Below are 20,495 nucleotides of genomic sequence, written 5' to 3'. Positions count from 1 at the left end.
ATTAAGTCCCCACAACCCCTCCTCCACCCACTCAGGCATATGTTTGACCACTTGTTTTAGCGACTCCCAACATCGCTTGAAAGAGAAGCTCCTCATCAGCTGCTTCTGTAGAGATTCAAGCACATGCCTGCGTTCACACACTGGCTTCAACAGCATCATCCGCAGCCCAGAACGTTAAACGCATACAAATATTTTCCACAATCCACTCTTAAAATATCTGGCAACAAAGCCATTGGTGCAAGGCAATGGCGTTCTCTCGGAATGATTCCCAGATAAAAAAATCTGAATACCAGGTTTGAAACCTCAGAACATCAGGTTGCCATAGCAGGAAAAAGCAGACACACGTGACTATGCAATTAATAGTATTTAAAACATTTGCTTCTAAAACCTGGCAAACTATGACCAAAAATTTTACACCTTTTTTTTAATTAAAAAACTTTTTATTAAAAAAAATTATCAGATATCTGTGCACAGTTCATAGTTAAATGTCTTCTTTATTTTGAGTTGGTTGCATTTGAACTCAGACATTTTACTGACTTAACGTTTTATACATTTTTTTTCTTTAAAAATCCCACAAGGTAAAAAAAAAACCCACACATACACCACATATACAGGAAACTGTATTTTTCAAAGGCGCTTTTTTTTTTTCTTTTTTTCCCCCATGTCAAGAAGTGCAATTTCGCTTCTACGATTCTTTAAAGTAAAACAGTTTCATCCATCAGTAAAACAATACACTACACCAAGAATTGCACCAGATACCTTAATATATCTCATGTATCAGCTGTATCTCGCTTCTCCTATGCACTGGTTAAGGTCGTGAGAGATCTATATGAAAATTATGCTTACAGTAACTCATCTTTACCAGTATAGGCAGGTCAGTAAATGTACCTACACTCTGTGAAATTGCCTATGACTGTTGGAGAATGGAAGTCAATAATATCTACAATTACACCAGTGAAATGTTTACATTTACTGTAACCGTCTTACTTTTGCATACAACTGTGTGCTCTGCTCCAAGCCACTGAGACCTTATGATTGTACTGCAAGTCTATCATGGGAATACATTCTCAAAAAAAATCCATAATTTAACATAGAATTCTGGTTTTTATCTCACTGAACGTGATTCTTCCACACATCCCTCTGGCCTCTGGCTCCATTTAAAACAACAGAACTACTCCCTTTTTTTCCCCCCCACCAGCATCAACGTATCAGCTCTGGGGAAAATTTCATAAAGAACTCTGCTTTGGCTTAGTATTTCCTTCACTGAAAACAGTGAATTACACTACTGGCTTTGGAGGGATTTTCAGAAGTTTTCTAGATTGATTCTTCCACATTTTGAGAAAACAAGAATATGAACAGGCGAGGCTTTTAATGCCTCCGAAACCAAGGTTCCTCGTGACGTCATTTCCTTTCGGCTCCAGCTGAAAGACACCCTGTATATCTTATCATAAGATGTGTATTTTTTAATTTGTCATGAAAAACTAAAGTCCATTCCCTTTAGCATCCTTAAAAAGATTCGTTTTATTCCATTTTGCTGAGTTGTTCCATTGCAGAACGCTGGTTTATGTGAAAAAGTAGGAAATGCACAAATTACCTGAAGTTTTAAGTATTCACTTAGGAAAAGATTTACCTGCTTTGAGATAGAAGACTGAACTAAACCTACTGAGCAGACCCGTTACATTTTAGCATTTAAAACTACAAGAAGAGTCAAAGTTTATGTTTACGTGCACAATCATGAGACTCTGCTCTCCAACTTGAAAATGTTTTTAACTCGAGATATAAGTTTGCAGTGTCTGTTGAATCAAACGACAGAAGTTAAAGCTTCCTTAACCACTTCGTTCTTACGACCACTATTTTACAAAGAAAGATTTTCAAACCTAGGAAGAACAGAGGGACAAGCACAGCAATGACATGGGTGGTGATGGAAAGGAAATAACCGGCCATCCCAGCACCACTGCATCATGTAACTCGACTGCAAATGACACACTGGGCAGTGCCTTACAATAAGAAGGCGATTCCTGTTCAGACTTTTACTTACAGGTACAGGACTATAGTATAAAAGCATCCAGCTTCTTAAAAAAGGGGAACCAAGAAGCTCTGACAGGTCTAGGTCATCCCAGACCATACTGAAGCTGTAACCCTCTCCATCCTCTAGCACGTCCTCACATAATAGTAGGCATAAATTATTACAAGATTAGTATCTACCCCAGAAAACCCTATGTGAAATGGATGGACATATCTTTGTCTAGACAAGTATTTCAGAACTTGGAATACAAAAATACAGTGCAAAAAACCGTAAGAGTTCTGAAAAATAGTTTTTACATATCAAAAACTCCCAGAATTAAAGAGAGGGATTATAAAGATAAGGTATGGTGCTAAGAAGTGGTTTGTCAAGTTAATAATGGATTATTTCCCTCGTAGAGGTTTACGCATTTCACACCAGCATTTTGCTTTATGTTGTTACAATATTTTTATGGAGCATTATTTAAAAGTAATAATTCAGTCAGAAGTCTAATTTAGAATTCATCATGTTTTACCCTAAACGGCCACTTGGAATGCTGTGAAACATGATTTGCAGCCAGAAGCACCAAGTACATAAATTCTTCCACATCAAAGGAGTAGTTCGTAAATTTTGGATGTTCTCCCAGTGTTGGGTGGTGTCCCTAGAAAAATGAAATAAGGCCTTTTAAGACGGAAGAAAAAAAAAAAAACAACACCTCTCCCATTCGAGAAGCAAGAAAAAAATTGAGCATCTGCCATTTTAATTTATTATTCCTGATCCACTGATCCGCTCTGAGGCAAAAGAGTCAGCAAAAGAACTGCACAATAGCAATGTTATGGATTAATGGCCAATTAATTTAATTTCTCTTCTTCCCTCAGCCATTAATATCAAATGATTTCTTGCTCATAACAGGGAAGTTAATTTGGTCTAAAGAATGAAAATCATATTTTAATTATCAGAACACAGATAGGTAAAGCAAGCTCACCTTTAAATGCTTCAAGTTATAGCACCCCACCCTTCCCCCAGTGACCATCATTACCTGATCTTGAGGGAATACTTTATTCCTTTTTCGCCAAGTGATGTAGCGAATGCCTCTCAACCTTGCCAAATCCAAGTAACAACGTTCATCTTCACAATTGTATCTATGGGCAGGCAGAAAAATCATATTTACCTACAGAGATTGTGCTGAAGTTTACCAGGGTGAAACAGGAAAAAAAACCCCAAAACTTCAGGCCAAAGTGTTTGTTGTCCAGTTCTAAGGCTCCGAAACCATGGACAAATTCTACTCCACCGAAAACAACAACAAGGGCTACCATCTGCTCCTAAGATGTGGCCTAGGAGGCAGTTTGAGGCACATCAGCACGTCAGGCATGCCCCGTCCAGCTGCAGCGGCTCTTGGGCAAGGGGTTCTGAACTTATTTGGAGACTGGACAAAACGCCCTCCAGCCACGAAGATGGGAGACTGGACTAGCTGGTCTTCAAGGTCCCTTTCAACCCAAAGTATTCTGTGATGTTAAGAAAGTAAGTTTAAAAGAAAGCTACCAGAGAAATTTAGGTAAAACAGAATGGACAGCTAAGCTTGGCCAACAAAGCTGGTGCTCATATCCTGAGCGCAGAAAGGAGTATGTAACTAACCTTCAGGGGGATCTTTAACACCCTGGACATACATCCTATGTAATCAATTCACCTGGATCACCAAAATACTACTAAGTCTCAGACTCAGCAGCCAGAATCTGGCCAGCGAAGCTTTCTCTTTTTTTCCCATTTTCCCCAAGCAATTGCTGACCAGGCTGCTTTTTACTTATACCACAGCATCTTAAGAAATCACAGGCTAAACCTATATGATACAGTTACACTATATTTTATAATGAAAGCTTCCTCGCATTCGATTCCCAGAAGAGACTGTCAAAAATGAAGCCTAGACAAGGATGCAAGACAAACATTCCCTTGCTAGTGTTTGACTATGAAAGTGCTTCATTAACACATATCAACAGACATCAGCAGTTGTGGTATAAGAGGGGAAAGAGAGAGAAACAGACTTACAGTTCAAAAACAACAGCCCAGTCCGGTAGAAAGAGCAAATGGGTAAGCCCAGCTCCATGCATCCCAATGAATATATCAGAATTGTGGGTAATTCTCAATTGCTCCGAAAATTCAAGTTCCCTGCAGACAACAGAACAAAAATGGTGATGTGGCATGCCTATCCATCTCAGCAAGAATTAGTTACATGAAGAAAGCGCAAAATTAACTTAAGGGAATACTGAAAGGGAGAATTGATTTTTTAGGCAACAATGCTAAGAATCACAAATGCTGCAGCCAGCAATAACTCAGCATGTAATTAAAAGAAATGCAGACAGTTTTCAAAACTTCACAAGAGTCTGTTGGTTGGTTGGTTTTTTTTAACAAGTTAAAGTTTTTGTAAGTTTGAGGCTTTTTTACTTGCTGTTAAAAACAATTGCATCACCTCCTCAAAAAAAAACCCCAAAAACCAAAAAACAACAAGACAACAACATAAAAGACCTAAACTGTTCTTAATGTAATGTAGAAGTATACAATTCCCGCAATTAAGATGTGGATATCGAAGCTGAACTTATGCATAGGGCATCAAGCAGAAATAAGGAGGCCAGGCTTGTTTCAGCTCCTGGAACTGTTACTCTCTCCCATCCTTTGACTGTAAGCTCCAAATAAAGTATTCTTTTTAAATAACCAGGCGTTCCCTGAGCACACAAGGAAAGAATGGACTAAAGATACTTAATTGTAAGAGAAGACAGACAACTGGAAAAGGAAATTACAACAGGTTTCATTTGTGTACGAACAATTCATACGTTAAGAAGGAAGAGAATAACGTCCTCTCTGACCATTTGGAAGAGAGCAGAAAGAAAATGCCTTAAACTGCAACAAAGCAGTTTAAACTGCTTAAACTGCTGTAAGGGCAGACATCAGAGAAACCTTCTAACTATGACAACGGTGATGCTGCAGGATAACCGTGGAAATCTGTAGTGCTGAATGGCACTACAAACAGTTTCAACAAGCATGGGAATTCTGGAAGTAGCACTTGGTCATGCTTTCAAAGTGGGAAATGACTGACAACAGCCACAGGCAGCATGAGATCACCCCAGTTTCTTCTACCAGCTTACGTACTTGTATTTGTAGTCTACCACTTTGACCTCCAACGTTGATACTGTTTTCAAAGCATTCACAAGCTAAGGAGAAAAATAAAAACACAATGATTAGGTATTCTCCCTCAACTAATTCCTCCCCTGCGCTCCTGATCATTTTACATGCTCCTCCTCCCCACCAGGGAATTACAATGAGTGAGACAAAACAAAGTGTCACTGCCATATAAAGGAGCAGTTCCCCTCCTTTTGTGCCTTCCCACCTAAGATACATCCATTATTCCCAGCAGAGCAGCCCCTGGAGGGGAGACCTGGATCTCCTGCACTCTCACAGAGGCTACTGCTGACTTTACGTGCTCCAGGACCCAATTCTAAACCACTCAAACTAGCAGGAGTTTTGCCAGGAATAGTGGGAAGATGTGGTTGGATTTCCAAGAGATACTCCAATACCTAAAGAAGCAAATCGGTAGCTAGAAGGATTTTCAAAAATACCTCACTAGGCCAGACTTCTACTCACATGAGAAGTGAAACCAGGTTAGAGCCTGGGCTTCTAACCTAAGAGGGCTTTTTCTAAGTCTCCAATCCATAGCCAGCAGTAGAGGGAGAAAGAGTGAAGTATTTTCTTTTACGAAAGCATAGTAAAGGTAAGATTGACTTCTCCCTTTCTGTCATGTGTACCAGAAAACACAGCACACGTAGCAGCACTAGGCGTGCGCTGTGGACAGCCTAGCAGATGAGGCACAAATACAGACATCTGCACTCCATCTATTCTGCCACTAAACTGTTGCATCAAACAAGCCTCAGTTTCTCCCTACACAAGGTGGAGGTGACAATGCCAATTCATTTTTGTCAGGCACTAACAGCTAAGAATAAAGACAGGTATGAAAACATTAGGTATTATCATTTTACCACAAGAGAAGCTACACCATAAGTCCACTAAGTTGCATGACTCAAAAGCGTGAATCAATATGAAAATTCATTAAGTTTTGAATGCACACACTCAGATAGAATAGCTTATGCATTTTAATCTGCAAGCATAACAAAGCTTTTTGTTAGAGTCTTCAACACTGGGGATGCTAGAAATAAAAGATAATTAGAAAGCGAAATAATTTAATTTTATCAGAAGCTCTGCAGCGTCTGTTTGTTAAGAGGAAATACTTTTAGTATTACATCTCTAATCTTCCACTGGTTTTTTAAAAAGGGCAGCAAGGTTCAGTGTCTGGCGTACAGAAAAAAAGACCGGCTAGAAGACATATTAGAAGAAATTAATATTAGCACTGAACATATTTGTCCGAGATTTGCCAGCAGATAGATGTCTCGGCTGTACCTGAAAAAAAAAAAAAAAAAATCAAGTAAATGAGCAAAATTTAAATTTGTTTTAAAAATAAAAAGGACCGCACCTCATTCTGGTTTAATATTTTCCGGTAATCTGTACTGCGTGCAAGTATTGTGACTCGAATTTTCCCATCCTAAAAAGAAAGAAGCAGCGGTGTATTAGCTATGAGGCAGACCTCACCAAAATAAAAACCAAAACAAAACCCTTCCATGTTTACTTTTGGCTTTTTTTGGAGCAACTAAATATGTTCCTTCCCCGTGTAATAGATGATGTAACCACCTTAAAATTCACATCATATTTTCCAACAGATTAAAAGTGTCAAAAAATTTGTGCAAGTCCAATAACAAAGAATAAAACATTTTCTGAAATATCTATTTTATTCAGTACAAAAGAGCCTTTGTGTTACACATTATATGGCAGTTTTTGAAAGCAGGAAAGCAGCTTTCAGGATGGCTTGTGCACAAGATCCTTGAAAAAAAATATTTTACTTCTACAACAGTTCCTCCTTTTACCTCTTTAAATTAATTGGACTCACAGGGGTAAGTGTTCCAAGTGACATAAAGAGATTTAACTGCATGACTCCCATTAGTGTCAGCGGGAGAGGCATAACTAAATGCCTGTGCAGTGCTTTGAACGTGTGCCCCTCAGCGATAATATGAGGCTACTCTCTAGCAAATACTTCAAGAAGCCCAGAACTGCCGTATCCATCAATGCAGCCATTGCAACAATTTGCAGCGTGTACAACAGAGAAGCCCAGGGCCAGACAGATGGTACCGGGCAAGGATCGGAAGGACCAGATCCAATCATTTCCTCCTCTGATCTGAGCTCCGCGGTACCTATGAGGACTGATAAAGAGCAAGCACTGCATTGCGCTGTGGGATCCCCTCTGCTGCACCCAAGGACAGCACCTTGTCAGCATGCTCCAGAAGAGACCATGCACCATGTATCTTGCTTAACTAGGAAGCACACAAAGGCCTTGAGCAAAGAGAATGGAGATGGGGAAAGCAATCCTAGCATTGGAAGGAGGATGTTCTAAAGGCTGTCCCATGGAAATAAGACAGGGCAACTCTCACACACATATACAAATGTTTGCTGAAGGCCTTTATAGAACAGGCTGATTTATTGGGGAAAAAAATCCCAAGCATCACAGCAAAGGACAAAAAGCGCATGATACGTCCTTATTCCGTACTGGGTCCAGCTTGCTAATGCTGTTTCTCTGGTAGGAGCCGTCAGCTCCATATTACAACTTTATTATTCAGTTATCATACCTTGGGTCCTTCTTGTGTGATATTTAATCTGTGTAACACATGCTGAGAAAATGCTCTAAATAGCCCTGTACCGTGACAGCCAGAGATCTGAAATTTAAAAAGTAGCTGTTAATACAAAAAGTTATTTTGCTCAGAAAACCTCTCTTTATGATCAGTCTTTTGCCATTCTTGTGGAACAAAAGCCTAGTATCATGCACTGTGCTAAACATGTCACTATTCACTGCAACACAAGTGGCACTTTCATTTAGAAAGAAATATAACACTCTAGAGTATTACAGCCTGAATGCATGAGCTAATACCCTGGAGAAAGCCCGTCATGTACAAGCTCTTGTGCTCTGCAAAAATACCAGGAAGTCCACAGTGCCCACCCATTAAAGAGGAATAATATGATAATATGCGTCTCAAGAGCTGTGACACAGGAGATTGCACACAACCCGTTACTATCAACCAGCCAAAGTAACTTCAAAATCCTAATCTTTAGGGAAGACCGTTTCATTTGGAGTTGCATAGACCTTCAACGCAGTACATTTCACGATAACTCAGCTAGATAGTTGAGATATTCTTTAGCTCAGATTTTATACTGTCACACACACATCTACTTAACACAGTGGATGGATAAAAAGGACTTACCAATGGTGTGTTATAGAACAAGCCATATCGCATTCGAGGCAGTAATGAGAAGACTGCTTCTTTAAAGCATACCTGCAAAGGAAGATCACAAGAAGTTACACTGCACTGCTACCTTCCGCTGGCACATCCCCTGCTCATTCAGTGAGATCACTGCTTATAATGAGCTAGCAATTACACACTCCTGTCAAGAACATCCTCACTTCCTTGACGGCGCAAATGAATAGAACAAAGACAATCCTGATCGCAAAAGAGCTCTCACTTCGGATGCTACAGTGCAAGTGCAGGAAGAGGTAAAAAAAAAACACCCCCAAAACGGAACAAACAAGAACTAAATAGAAGAAAACCAGTCAGAGAGTAGAGAGTTTAAGACAGGCTTTAAGGGATATAAGAGACTAAAATGAGCTCTGAATGAATGGGTACATATTTTGGTAGGAGTAACTTTTTTTTTTTTTTTTAAAATGATGAGCAGCAGGTGTCCTAACAGTTGCAGGGGAAGATAAACACCTCAGTAGGAGCCAGAAGACTTAGAAAGACAGTAACATTTAAAAAACCCTTAACTGTAGTAGTAGGTCCTGCAGAAGAGAAATCAATACATAAATACCACCTCTCATAAGACACAAAAGTTAGGTCCATCTATATAAAGCATAGACACACCACAGAATTAGGTTACAGCTCTGTCTCTTGTTTGCAAGGTAGAATACTCACATTACACAAATTAAACATGCATGGAAAGTATCAATGCTTTCCCCTGAAACACCCATATCCACAAGCAGCTTGAGAAGCTGTCACATTTGCTACCTAATGACTACAAATTAAATCAAAATATAAAATTCCATACCCTTTTAGAGTCAAAGGTTTTCAAGTGTATTATTTCATAGTCAGTAAATACCTTCCATGTCTCACTGAACAGATCACCATAGCCATAGGAGCTCTAGGAGGAAAGGAAAAAACACAAGGGCATAACGATTACAGAAATGCATATAAAAACTCTTTTCATGGTTTACAAGTTCTGTATATGAGTTTTAATACACAGTTCATATGCGGTGGAGATGATGACCTCCACAGGACCTAAGACAGCCTAGCACAGAACACAGACATTACAGAACACCAAACCCTGTGTTTACAATGGCAGTTAACTCAAATCGCCTGTCAGTAGTTAATTTTTTATAAAGCAGTTCTATAAATTAGCAATCTATACAAGTTCTTCAGCAGTAGATTAGAATTTCTGAGTTAGAAGCAAGGAGTACGTAATACTTTCCCCAGAGACAACAGAACATAAATTTGAAGTAACAGAAACATTGGGATGGTAGAAGGTTTGAACCTCGACTCCTGAGACTAAAAAACCACCTGGGAGTTCAAACGCAGCAGTAATGTTTGAAGTAAAAAGTCACAACAAGCCTGTTTCATATTTGCCTCTTTTGGGATCATCGCTTGCATGTTGCACGTGTATCACAAATTGAAGGCAATGATCTGATTTGATAGAAGAAACAGCCAGGAAACTATGTTTTGCATTACTTTGACAAGCTACCAAGGCATTTCTCTACAGGGCAGTATAAAAAGCTTCCCCCTTTGCAGCAATGCTCTATGGAACCTTTTAAAAAACCATGCACCCCCTAAAACATTGGCCTAGCAGCAGGGGCGCTTGCCTCCGAATTTGTAACATTTCCTACACACGTGAGGGCTAAGTCACCATCTCGTGCTCTTTGAATACAATTAAATGGGACCTCAGTAGCCCTGGTGCAGATTCTCACTTAAAGCTTCCTTTCGACTCTGGAGCTGGTTCAGGCTGCTCAGACAGTTATATGGAAACATTCTCAACAAGAAATTTTGAAAATAAGACTACAAGTGACTGCAGAAGAGAGCGGATATCTAGTGAAATGTAAAAGAATCTACAGGGCGCCAGATTTCCTTCAGTTGAAGGGGTGCTTCCTTCCCCTTCTTCTGCCATTAAGTTTTAATGAATTTTACGATCCATACTGCTTTCTGGCCATCTATATTACAAGAACTGCTCTTCCAGATTAGAAGAGAGAGCTGATCTTCAAAGCTGGAAGTACTACTTTCTAACCCTACCTGTTCTCCTTAAAAGTGCTTTATAAACATTGCTTTCCTGCATTTGCAGAGACAGTCTGCAAATCAACACCCAGTGGATTTCCTACTCATTTTCTGCTTTGTTTAACCTACATCTAAGGGCATTACTGTTTAATAAGACCTGTGCACTGATTCTACAGTAGCTAGAAAGTATGGACAAATCTAATTACATCAAGGGGGGGGGGGGGGGGGAAGAGAATGACTAATAAGCTCAAGTCCATCTTTCAATCGGCACAGACAGTTCATCAGCAGTTAGTTGGTGCCATCATCTGGTTGTATATGGTAACGAACACAAGCAGACTGAGCGGTTAAGACCCATTTAAAATGACAGTACTGTGACAGTACTTACTTTGAATGGTACAGTTGAGTTATGTGGTTCAACAACACGATATAAGACAAAGAGCCGCTTTTCAAAGTAATTTACAATACTGACACACCTGATCTTTCCAGAAAGCCATCAGAGCTAGATTAACAGGCCCCTGTATAACATCTAAGAGATCTTGCTTATCTGGAAGGCATTTTAGCTTTCAAAGTGTAAGAGAACTAGAAAAAAAGAGTCTCTTCTAGCCAAAGAGGTTTTGCATTAAATACCAAGCAAGGGATATTTGCAGTTCTTTGTTGAATATTAGTTGTCCTAGCAGTAAATACTCAGAAAGAAAACGCAGTATTTTATGAGAATAAGACATGGGACAGTATCATAGTCAAGAACTGTGTTATTTCTGGACCTGATTATACATGTTATCTGGCATATTACAAATTGCCTCGTTTTTCGTTATTTAGTTTAACACTTTCCAACACAACATAAACATTGGCCCGTAAAACTAATATTACTCTTAAACACAGTAATGGTTTCACCTCAGCAGTACAGCAGAAACAGCCCCACTTAAAAACTTGTTTTATATGTCATTGTGGCATTCTAAGAGGTGACTGCGAGTAATAACTGCAAGAAGGCAATTTAAGGGCATTAAGTATTACACTCTGTTTTGACATATTCTCTGATAGAACAGATTCTACAATATCTAAGGATTTTATTTAGTTGTTTTCTTTATTACAGGGTGCACATTACTGATTTAGAAAGATACAAGGCTGCATTTCTTTTTAAATCTAGAAGAAACAGTTTTGAGTAAATCTACTTCAATATTATCAGAGAAAAAAGTCTACAGAAAACAGCATTAAATGTTCTAATGCTACGTATTAGAAATACAGATCATGTTATTTTTGAGATCACACCAAAAAAATGCATGATTACGTACTAGCAAAAGATGAGCTAGGGAATAGCGTTCAAACAGCATATGGTTTATTGTAGAAAATCTGTTTCCTAACTATTGCTCATGCACCTGTATTAACAGGATCCAAAAACTTATCAGTTCCACATGGCGAAGCCCACAAGAAAGCTAAGGATTGGCTACTGCAAGCTTCAGAGTCTCTATAAAGCAGAAATACAACCCATTAGAAACATGTTAAAAGCACAGCAGACTTACAGTGTCCCACATGACTATGTTGACATCAGTACTGAAGGAATTATTGATATGCTGGGTAATATAAAGATTGACGAAATCACAGAAGTGATGGTACATATTAACACCTGGGAAAGAAAGAATTGTTAGCGAAATACTACATTACTCACTTCACTTTTTATTGGTTCATGCATTTTTTCCGTAGTAGTGTCCTGCATTTTATATTAGTTTTCCCCTGCTTCTGACTGAACATTTCTTATACACCCTAAAAAAGCAAACCTTTAAAGGGAAGGAATCAAGATAAGAAATCTTAAGTAAAACATGCTTTTAAGAATTTCAGAGAAATCAGAAGAGCAGCTAAAAGACAGCATAAGAAAGAGGTAAGTTTCATGTGCTATTTCTCAATAGAGTCTGCAGCTGCTTCCTGAAGTGTACAAAAGCAACAACTGCTTTACCGATAGCTAGTTAGACATAAAGGAAACATTAAAAACAGGCCTTCAGCACTGATCTTTGTTCTGCTTTAGTAGGGTTAAGGGAAGCTCTGTCTGCAGGACTACAAGACAGAACTTGTACTTGCACACGAGCCAAAGCCTCAGTAATCCCTCAGGTTTTCTGTCTCGGAGCGTTCTTGTTCATTCTTGGTTTCTTAACCTAATACCTTAAGACCAAGGTGCATAAAGAAGTACCATGAAACAAAGGAGGTAACTTAGTCCAGTTTCCTTGCTAGTGAAGACCGGATCCCTGTTTTGGAACCATGTGTGCACAAGCCCGTGTTTCTAAGCTTCTGACCAGCAAAAGCCGTCACGATAGGAACTGGCTGCCAGGCTTTCTGTACTGCTCAAACAGCAATTTTCCCCACCTCCCCTAAAACAAAGGGGTTGGACAAAATCTCCTCATGAGCCACAGTTAGACCACGCTGCTCAACAGTACAGACTGACAGCACAGCAACTCTTCCACGGTACCGGTTATGGGGTCTGCAACGACTTTGCTTAAAATATAAGACACTGGCCTGCAGGGGAAGAGGGGCAACACAGTCTACAGTTGCAGTCTCTCACACGGTCAGAGCACAGCAGACAACTATCCAGTTTAAACCACAGCTCACCCCACAGCAGCTTGTCTGTGTGGCTACAACCCAAACACCCCCTTTCATTAACATTTGTCTGCAAAATAAGCTGCATGAACAAAAAGATTCGTGAGCTTCAAAAAATGTCCGATACCACTGGCTGATTCATGAAGATGCTTAGGTGCTGCCCCTCTTGTGAATTTTGGTATAGTGCTGCACAGCATTCACCACAGCTCTCTGTAGTGAGATAGCTAATTTCTTTCTTTCTAGCCTTTCACCTAAATTTGAAACTTTAAGATTGAAACAGGATTGCTTTTAGGTTTGTGTGTTTTGGCATTTCTGGGGTGGGTAAGGGGAAGTATTTTAATCAACTATCAGAATTTATTCCTTTGAACACCCCGCTTCCTCTTCCATATCATTCAATACACATAGAATCCTCAATTACTGAACACATACTACAAGACAGTATACTATACTTTGTGCTTCATGGAATGAAAACTCATCCAGAAACAGCCAAAATCAAAGATTCTGTACAGAAGAGTCTTCGGAACAAGCTCAAAGACTCTGTCAAAACACAGTCAAGACTCAATGACTGTGCTAAACGAGTTGCAGGATTTTTTTTCTAATTTATTTACTTATTATCTCTGGCAACATGTAAGGATTTAAATGTAGGTTTCCAAGTTGATGAAGAGAACTACAGAAAAAAGGAATTGAAAAGTCACATCATTTTTCAATAATAAAAATATATTACAAGTGAACTTGACCATCACAAAGGCATAAGGTAGATGGGCAAGCTGGATATGAGGTCTTTTTACTGCAGTACTGTAGGATAAAAAAAATGACTAAAGATACTAATTACCTGCATCTAATTTCATGAAGTATGTTGGCTTTTCAATAACAATGTCACACTTCCCATCTTCCAGGGGTCTGAAGTTTAATGCAGTAAATGTCTGGAGTTCTGCAAACCTACAAAGATTCAATCACACAGAACATGCTTTGTCATTAACACGCTTAAACAAACGTACTTCATACATCTAAGATTTAGTAACTGTTCAGCCAGTCCATTTGATTTAACAGGACTGCTGAAAACTGATAGAGTCTGACAATTAAAATGATTTGAAGTTGTAATGGAAGGTTCTTCAGGTTATGAGCTTCAAGAGGTTAACCACCACCTTTGATCTCAGGAGCAAACAGCATCTTTGATCTACAAATCAAGGCAGCAGAGATGTAACAAAGAGCATTAGAGCCTAGATCTGTGGGTCTAACCAACTTGATCTGCATTGCCAAAGACATTTCAGCAAGATCTTCATGCTTTGGTCACAATAATGAGTGCAGATACAATATTTCTTATTCATGGATCTAAACAAGGACGAGCAGTTGAGATGACAAGAGCAGGTAGAGAAGAAAAGTCTCTTCCTATTCTGCAGCTATTCTTAACTGAAATTGACCATCACTGCAAAATGAGAAAAAAAAAAAAAGAAAACAAGAGAAAACTGAATTCTTATATGGACCTTAATGACTCCAATTCCTTCACGTTTCATCAATTAACTGGCAATGAAGCTTTGAAGTGCTAACGTGCAACCCATGATACTTAATTGGCTACCACAAACCACCTTCTGCACCTCCTACTCAGCCTGTAGACGGTTGCCCATTTCACATTCCAAACACAGGCTCCCTGGGAACACCGTATGATAACCATATATCCAGATCAGTTGTTGCATTAGCCCCAAGACCACCAAGGACTGTGTGAACTAAGACACAAGTGCAAACTTTAAGGCATTTCACAACAAAACAATTCTCTCCTCCTATCAGGCATACAACTGGCACCTTGTCCAGAAAACACCTGAAGGTTAGAACTTCAAGTTAGAAGACATTTTCAGATCTTTTGCTGCCGTAAATCAGGCAGTACACAATTACACATAGCATAGTTCAGAACATTCTGCATAGATGTAATTACCAGAGGTACCTTACACGAACTCTCAAATTGACCTTAGAAAGGAGCAACTACTCCCCCAGTATGAAATTCCCTACACACAGCTGCTAGTGCCAATGACAAAAACATAAAAGAATTAGTAAGTGGACTTGGAAGCAGCCTTGACAAGTGATTCTTACCAAGACTGCAACGGGCTCTTGCGTTGACCTTCAGACAAAAACGCTTGAACGTCAAGGGTGCAATGACCTCCAATTTCTCCCTTCTGTAAAAAGTCTTCTTTGAATCTAATGCAAATTAGTAAAAGTCTATCAGCTTTTGTGCAACAGTGCTACAAGTGCTCTGCAATCTTGATTACATACTCAAGCCAGTGCTAGTCAGTCTCACCCAGCAAGGTACTTCATACATATTTAAAACCTGAGTATTTTCTTCAGCATAAATAAGTATTTACCACAATTCCCAAATAAAGACGGTGGTGACCTTGGAGTTCCACACATCAATTTAGAAAACAGCACTAATCCACCCAGAATGTTATTAGGAATCATTCTCACATACCCAAATGAGTAATTTGATTAGATTTTGCTACATGATTACCTACAGGAGCATCATTAGTTAGGATTTTTCTTTGTTTGTTTTAATAACAATTTCTTACTGAAATTCACAACCCAAGAATTTTATACAACATACGAAGAGTAAGATGCAAGAACCAGTTTCATGAAAACAAATTGCCAACTAAAAGCACCATCTAAATTCGCTTTTAGGATAGGCTGAGAAGATGACAAAACCCATTCTGAAGAGTATCAGCATCACAGTCATGAAGCAGCTCTTTTCGAGTCAGGTGCCCAAGACACTGACTTCAAAGATAAGGCAGAAGGAAAAACGAGTGATGCCAGCATTAGTGGTATGTGGTTTTTTTACCCATTTTTCCAATACGTAGCATTTTGTGATGTGGGAGATCCAGGTTCAGATCTCTCTTCAGTCTCACTGTACCTAAAAATGCAGTTCCCGGTTCTGGTATAAAGGCACCTAGCACAGGAAGGGTCTTCCTGGCACCTCATACAAAAACAATTCTACTTTGCACAACACCTGATCAAGAAAGGATATGACTGAAAACACAGGAAAATCTTCCTCTCTTCCCCCAGAAGGGAGGATTTCAATCACACATCATCACTCCATAAAACTGAGAGTTTAGCTTTTCAAGTAAACCTGTACTGCTGACAGCAGCAGCAGACAGCAATCAAGAGGTGTCAATCTCAACAGGATATCAGCAACAAGCCTCTGATCACAGTAAAGCCCATGGCAACAAGCACATCAGCTTTGTTAAACAAATTCTGAAGTCCTTTTCCCTGCCATCCCTTGGTTTTACTATAACATAAGCAAAACAGAGACCTGTCATGGTTTCTCTTTACAGTTCGTAAATCAATGTACAAGTTCGTTGCTCTGCAATGCTGAAGGTACTGAGAACAGGACAGAGATGAATCTCCCTGGTAAGAAAAGAACAAGTAGGATTTTGTCAATAACAAAAATTATGTTTAAGAACAAGTGGAAAGTATCATATCTATCAGAAATACCTACTGTTACTGCAGGCTTACAATGGGTTTTCATTTCATTGAGCCTCTCTCGAATGTAACCAAAGTCAGCTTGTTTCCAGAATATCTGTTGAGCTGTCTCAATGTCACTTGCCCTGATGTACAAAGGAAAAAAAAAAAAAAAAAAAATCAAGGTCTATTGCTAAATTCTAGTAATAACTTTAACAGATAACATTTTTTCCACTGAAAGTGGAACAGAAGAGCCAGCCTGTTACTCTTTGACATTTGAGATGCAAAACAGGAAGCAACTTATCAGCTGCATGTAAGTGAAAACATCAATGACAATTTAAAGCTATTCTCCCGTAAAAGGGTATAAATCTTTTTTAACATTTTTTCCTCTGTTTTTTAAAGCTAAGAAAGGAAATCCAGAGTTATTTTAGGAACCTGAATTCAAAGCTAAACCAGAATAATGAAAACGTTGTGGCAGGAAGTATTTCAAGCAGCATTTTCTTCCTTAAAAAGTCAAATTTTTAAAATCATGTTGAAAGATGTAAGTTATCTATAAAAACACACATATCTCCACAAAGAATCATCCTTTAAACTCTAAATATCACAATAATGTTAACTTCACAGCTAATAGGAAAGTGAGCACCATACCCTTTTTTTAACATACTGTACTGTATACATTTTCAATGAAACTTACCATCCAGTTTCAACATAATCACACACTGGGTAACTGAATCTGTAATCTGATTTGCAAGATTTCTCATAACCCCAGCAGGATCTTAGTTTCTTCAAGTATTTCTGTAACACAGAATAGCTGAATCAAGTTATGCAACAGCAAAATGGGAAATGGCTTTAGTTAGTTGTTAGCTTATAAACCACCTCTTGATAATAAATCTTGCATTAAAGGCTTTTGGTTTGGTCTGTTTTCAAAGACAGCTTCAGAAATAACACACAACAGAGGCTGCAAAGAGGACACGCATGCACAGCGACGCTATCCTTGTCTTTAAGATGTCTGTTCCAGGACAACCACTTTTCCTGACCCACTGAGTAGGATTCCAAAATTTTAACATCGTTAACAGACATAGGTAACAAAGCTAAGTTCACACAAAGCACAGTGCACCAAGCTCCAGGCTGAGTGTACCACCGCTCCCCAGGCAAATCTAGACGCATCAGCTTCTGCAGTGCTGTAGAGAGACAGAGAAAAGAGAGCACAGGTCCCGCTCCCAGCCCTACAAAGCGGCTCCTGAGAGACAGGAGAATTGCTCCCGAGCCACGTATGGCCCAGATCCTCAGGTTCACAGTCCCTGCTTCAGGTGAATGAATTACATGCAACCACAGGATAAGATTAAATCAGCATTTCATTGATTTGCCTACACTCTTGGCACTTCCACAAACGTACTACTACTGCATGGTAAATATCACAGGTCTAGAAACTCCTAACTGTACTTCGGACAAACACCTTTCACATGCACAACAGTCATTCAGATTAAGACCATCATTTCAGCTCTGTAACAATTAGAAGGGGGGGGGGGGGGGGAAACGTTGCAAACCAGTACGTTAAAAATATAGTCTTGTAACAGCATCAGATTCAGGGAGAGCCCTATACAACTATTTCAAAAGCAGCAATTCCAATTCCCAGTGGAACCGACTCATCAGCAAGGAGACCAATTCATTACCATCTTTAACTGCTACAACTCCAAAAATAAACCACCCCAACATTACATTTGAACAACGAAACAAACAAAAATAAACCTACTTTATATGGGCAATGAGAGTCCTGCTTACAGACGCCAGCAATATGCTGGTTATTGTGCAGAAAGTACGGAATATGCTCATCTGGCAAGTTGAGCGCTTTGTAGCTATATAACGGCTCTTCTGGAATGTTTTTGAATTCAGTAAGATTTTCAGCTTGGGAATTAGCCAGAATTTCTTGCAGTAGCAATCCAAACGCAAGCAACATGAACATGGCAACCTATGAGTTCTCTACTTAGATAAAAAAAAAAGGGAAAAAAAAAAAAAAAAGACACTTAACGTATCTCCAGCATAGCACATTTCGAGCATAATAGACAATATTCAGCCAAAGTCAGTCATATACTCAAAGAATTTGTATTTGTACTGGTGTGGTTTCTTTTTCCTATGAAAAATAAACTCTCACTGAGAGACTAGACTGTACAACCTCAGGATTATCTTTGAATCATTACTCATTGAGGGTTATTACGCCCTACCAACTCACAGTCAAACTAAAATGGGTGTGTTTACTTTAGCTAAATCCCCAGGGATCCTGAGAGTTCAAATGTGGAAACGAAGCATGGAGCATATAATATCCAGACAGTGGGGAGAAAATGTAGAAGTATTGTGGGGGGAGGGGTGAGAAGAGGAAGAATTTTAGTTTAAAAATATGTATTAAAAAAAAAACCAAAAAGCATTCTCAGCTTTGGAAGAAACTAATCATTAGCTGAAGGAAAACTACGCGGCCATAAATAAGTGGTCTAACTTAAGTCTGTTTGAGGATGCTTGTTTTTAGTAGTTAACATCATGTTAAAGAAACTTTGAATACTGAATTATGTATTTAAAATTAACTACAGGCCCACGCATATCTATATACTCCACGGCAAACTGGATGCCTTTCTGGTAACACAGCCTTCCCAGCAAACACCCCTGCTTGGAACCATTAAACTTCCCGAGGGGAAAAAAAAAAAAAAAAAATTATGGATGGCCTGTATCTAAAAATCCTTTTTTGGCATTATAATTTGCCAAAATTTGCATGCCTGCTTGCAACCAAAGCCTTTAGCGATATTCCTACAATACAAGTAGTTTTACCTGTTTAGTTTGAGGAGAACTGCTTCAGATTTCCCAAGTTCCCAAACCTAGAGGCTGGGGGGGGGAGGAAAGCGGAGTTAAACAGGTCCTGCCGAAGGCGGCTTCCTCAGCAACTTCTTGAGGAACCTTCACAGGAATGAGAGCAACCTTCCAACAGCCCGGCAGCCTTCCTGACCAGCCTGGGGGCTGGGATCGAGCAAGACAGCGCTTCCCTTTTCCTACCCCATCCCCATCCCGAACGCCTCAGGGCCCTGCGGTGCCCGGCTCCCCAGAACGGCGTCACCCCTCACCCTGACTGAGAGACGGTCACTTCGGGAAGGCTCCCGACGCCCACCGCCATGCCTGAACCAGCGCCATGCCCACACTGGACCCACAGCCGGACTCGGTGCCTGGCCCACTCCGGCCAAGCCGGACCCACCCAGGCCCACGGCTCGCCCCGTGAGGCGCCGCCCCCCGCCGCTGCTCGCCCACGCCGGGCGCCTCACCTCAGCTCACCTCAGCTCAGCCCCGCCGGCCCCGGGGAGCCCCACGGCCCATGGGACCGGCCGCTCCTCCCGTTACGCGCTCGCCGACGGCCTTAATCCTCATGCCGCCGCCGCGGCAGCTGGCGGCCGTGCGGAGAGAGGCGGGGGAAAGAGCGCCCGGCCCGGGCTCCTCCGTGAGAGGGCTGCGCCCGCCCCTCCTTCACACCCGCAGGGAGCGGAGCGGGGCGGGCGGCGCCGCCACACCCCGACCCGTCCCCCGCAGCGGGGAGCGAGCGCGGCCTGAGGAGAGGGCTGCCGCCGCCGGGCCCGCCCCACCTGGAGGCGGCGGGAAAGGAGGGAGGAGCCCGGCCGGGCCGGGCCGGCGGCGCCGCTCGCCGGAAACCGGGCGCGCGTCGGCCTCTGCCGCCGCTTCTTTCTCAGCGCCCCGTCAGGTGGAGACGCGGCGGAGGGAGGCTGCGGCCGCCCGGGGCCGGGCCGTGCTGTACCTGCGGTAGCGGGGGCGGGCGGGCTGCCCCCCTCCTTCTGCTGCTGCCGCCGCCGCCTCGCACCGGGACGCGGAGGAAAAAGGCCTTTTCCTGCCGCCGCCCCGCAGGAAGCGCAGCCTCCGGGCACCCCATTGTTCGGGGCGGCCCCCCCGGGCGGAGCGGAGAGGTTCCTTAATCCTCCCGGTCAGGCTGCCGGCATCGCCCCTACGCGGCCTCGACGGGCGACACGCAGCCTCTGTCGCGGGTTTTTTTACACAATTCCCGCTTCTTCCAGCGCCGC

The 20,495-nt window shown here is 41.1% G+C and overlaps 1 protein-coding gene across 5 annotated transcripts; it reads right to left on the bottom strand.

The window, feature by feature from the left end:
- Window positions 1-440: 440 nt before the first annotated feature.
- EOGT (EGF domain specific O-linked N-acetylglucosamine transferase) lies at window positions 441-20,287 on the bottom strand. 5 transcript variants are annotated; one of them, XM_063348183.1, is made up of 17 exons: window positions 20,216-20,287; window positions 19,246-19,299; window positions 18,182-18,408; window positions 17,123-17,223; window positions 16,466-16,574; window positions 16,280-16,374; window positions 15,073-15,177; window positions 13,820-13,926; window positions 11,922-12,025; window positions 9,191-9,283; window positions 8,353-8,424; window positions 7,723-7,809; window positions 6,519-6,587; window positions 5,144-5,205; window positions 4,046-4,165; window positions 3,042-3,144; window positions 441-2,663 (listed from the first exon to the last, which is right to left on the bottom strand). In XM_063348183.1, the coding sequence occupies exons 3-17, from the start codon at window positions 18,389-18,391 to the stop codon at window positions 2,517-2,519; spliced, it is 1,584 nt and encodes a 527-aa protein (XP_063204253.1). In that variant the 5' UTR covers window positions 18,392-18,408; window positions 19,246-19,299; window positions 20,216-20,287; the 3' UTR covers window positions 441-2,516. The 5 variants fall into 5 exon arrangements, with proteins under 5 accessions (XP_063204253.1, XP_063204255.1, XP_063204252.1 ...); XM_063348185.1 differs by lacking the exon at window positions 20,216-20,287 and adding an exon at window positions 19,741-20,026 and having other exon boundaries at window positions 18,182-18,411; XM_063348182.1 differs by lacking the exon at window positions 20,216-20,287 and adding an exon at window positions 19,731-20,025.
- Between the last annotated feature and the right edge of the window lie 208 nt (window positions 20,288-20,495).

Source organism: Chroicocephalus ridibundus, chromosome 10 (genome assembly GCF_963924245.1).
Source record: "Chroicocephalus ridibundus chromosome 10, bChrRid1.1, whole genome shotgun sequence".
Lineage (NCBI taxonomy): Eukaryota > Metazoa > Chordata > Aves > Charadriiformes > Laridae > Chroicocephalus > Chroicocephalus ridibundus.
This window is presented reverse-complemented; position numbering and strand designations above follow the sequence as displayed.

Bases quoted from the DNA above. Each gene is read 5' to 3' on its own strand.
- EOGT (XM_063348183.1), bottom strand. From the start codon at position 18,391: ATGTTCATGTTGCTTGCGTTTGGATTGCTACTGCAAGAAATTCTGGCT. The intron at 17,224-18,181 runs GTAGGTTTATTT...TCTGTGTTACAG, and splicing joins ACTCTCATTGCCCATATAAA to AAATACTTGAAGAAACTAAG. The intron at 4,166-5,143 runs GTACGTAAGCTG...TGTTGTCTGCAG, and splicing joins GTGGTAGACTACAAATACAA to GGAACTTGAATTTTCGGAGC.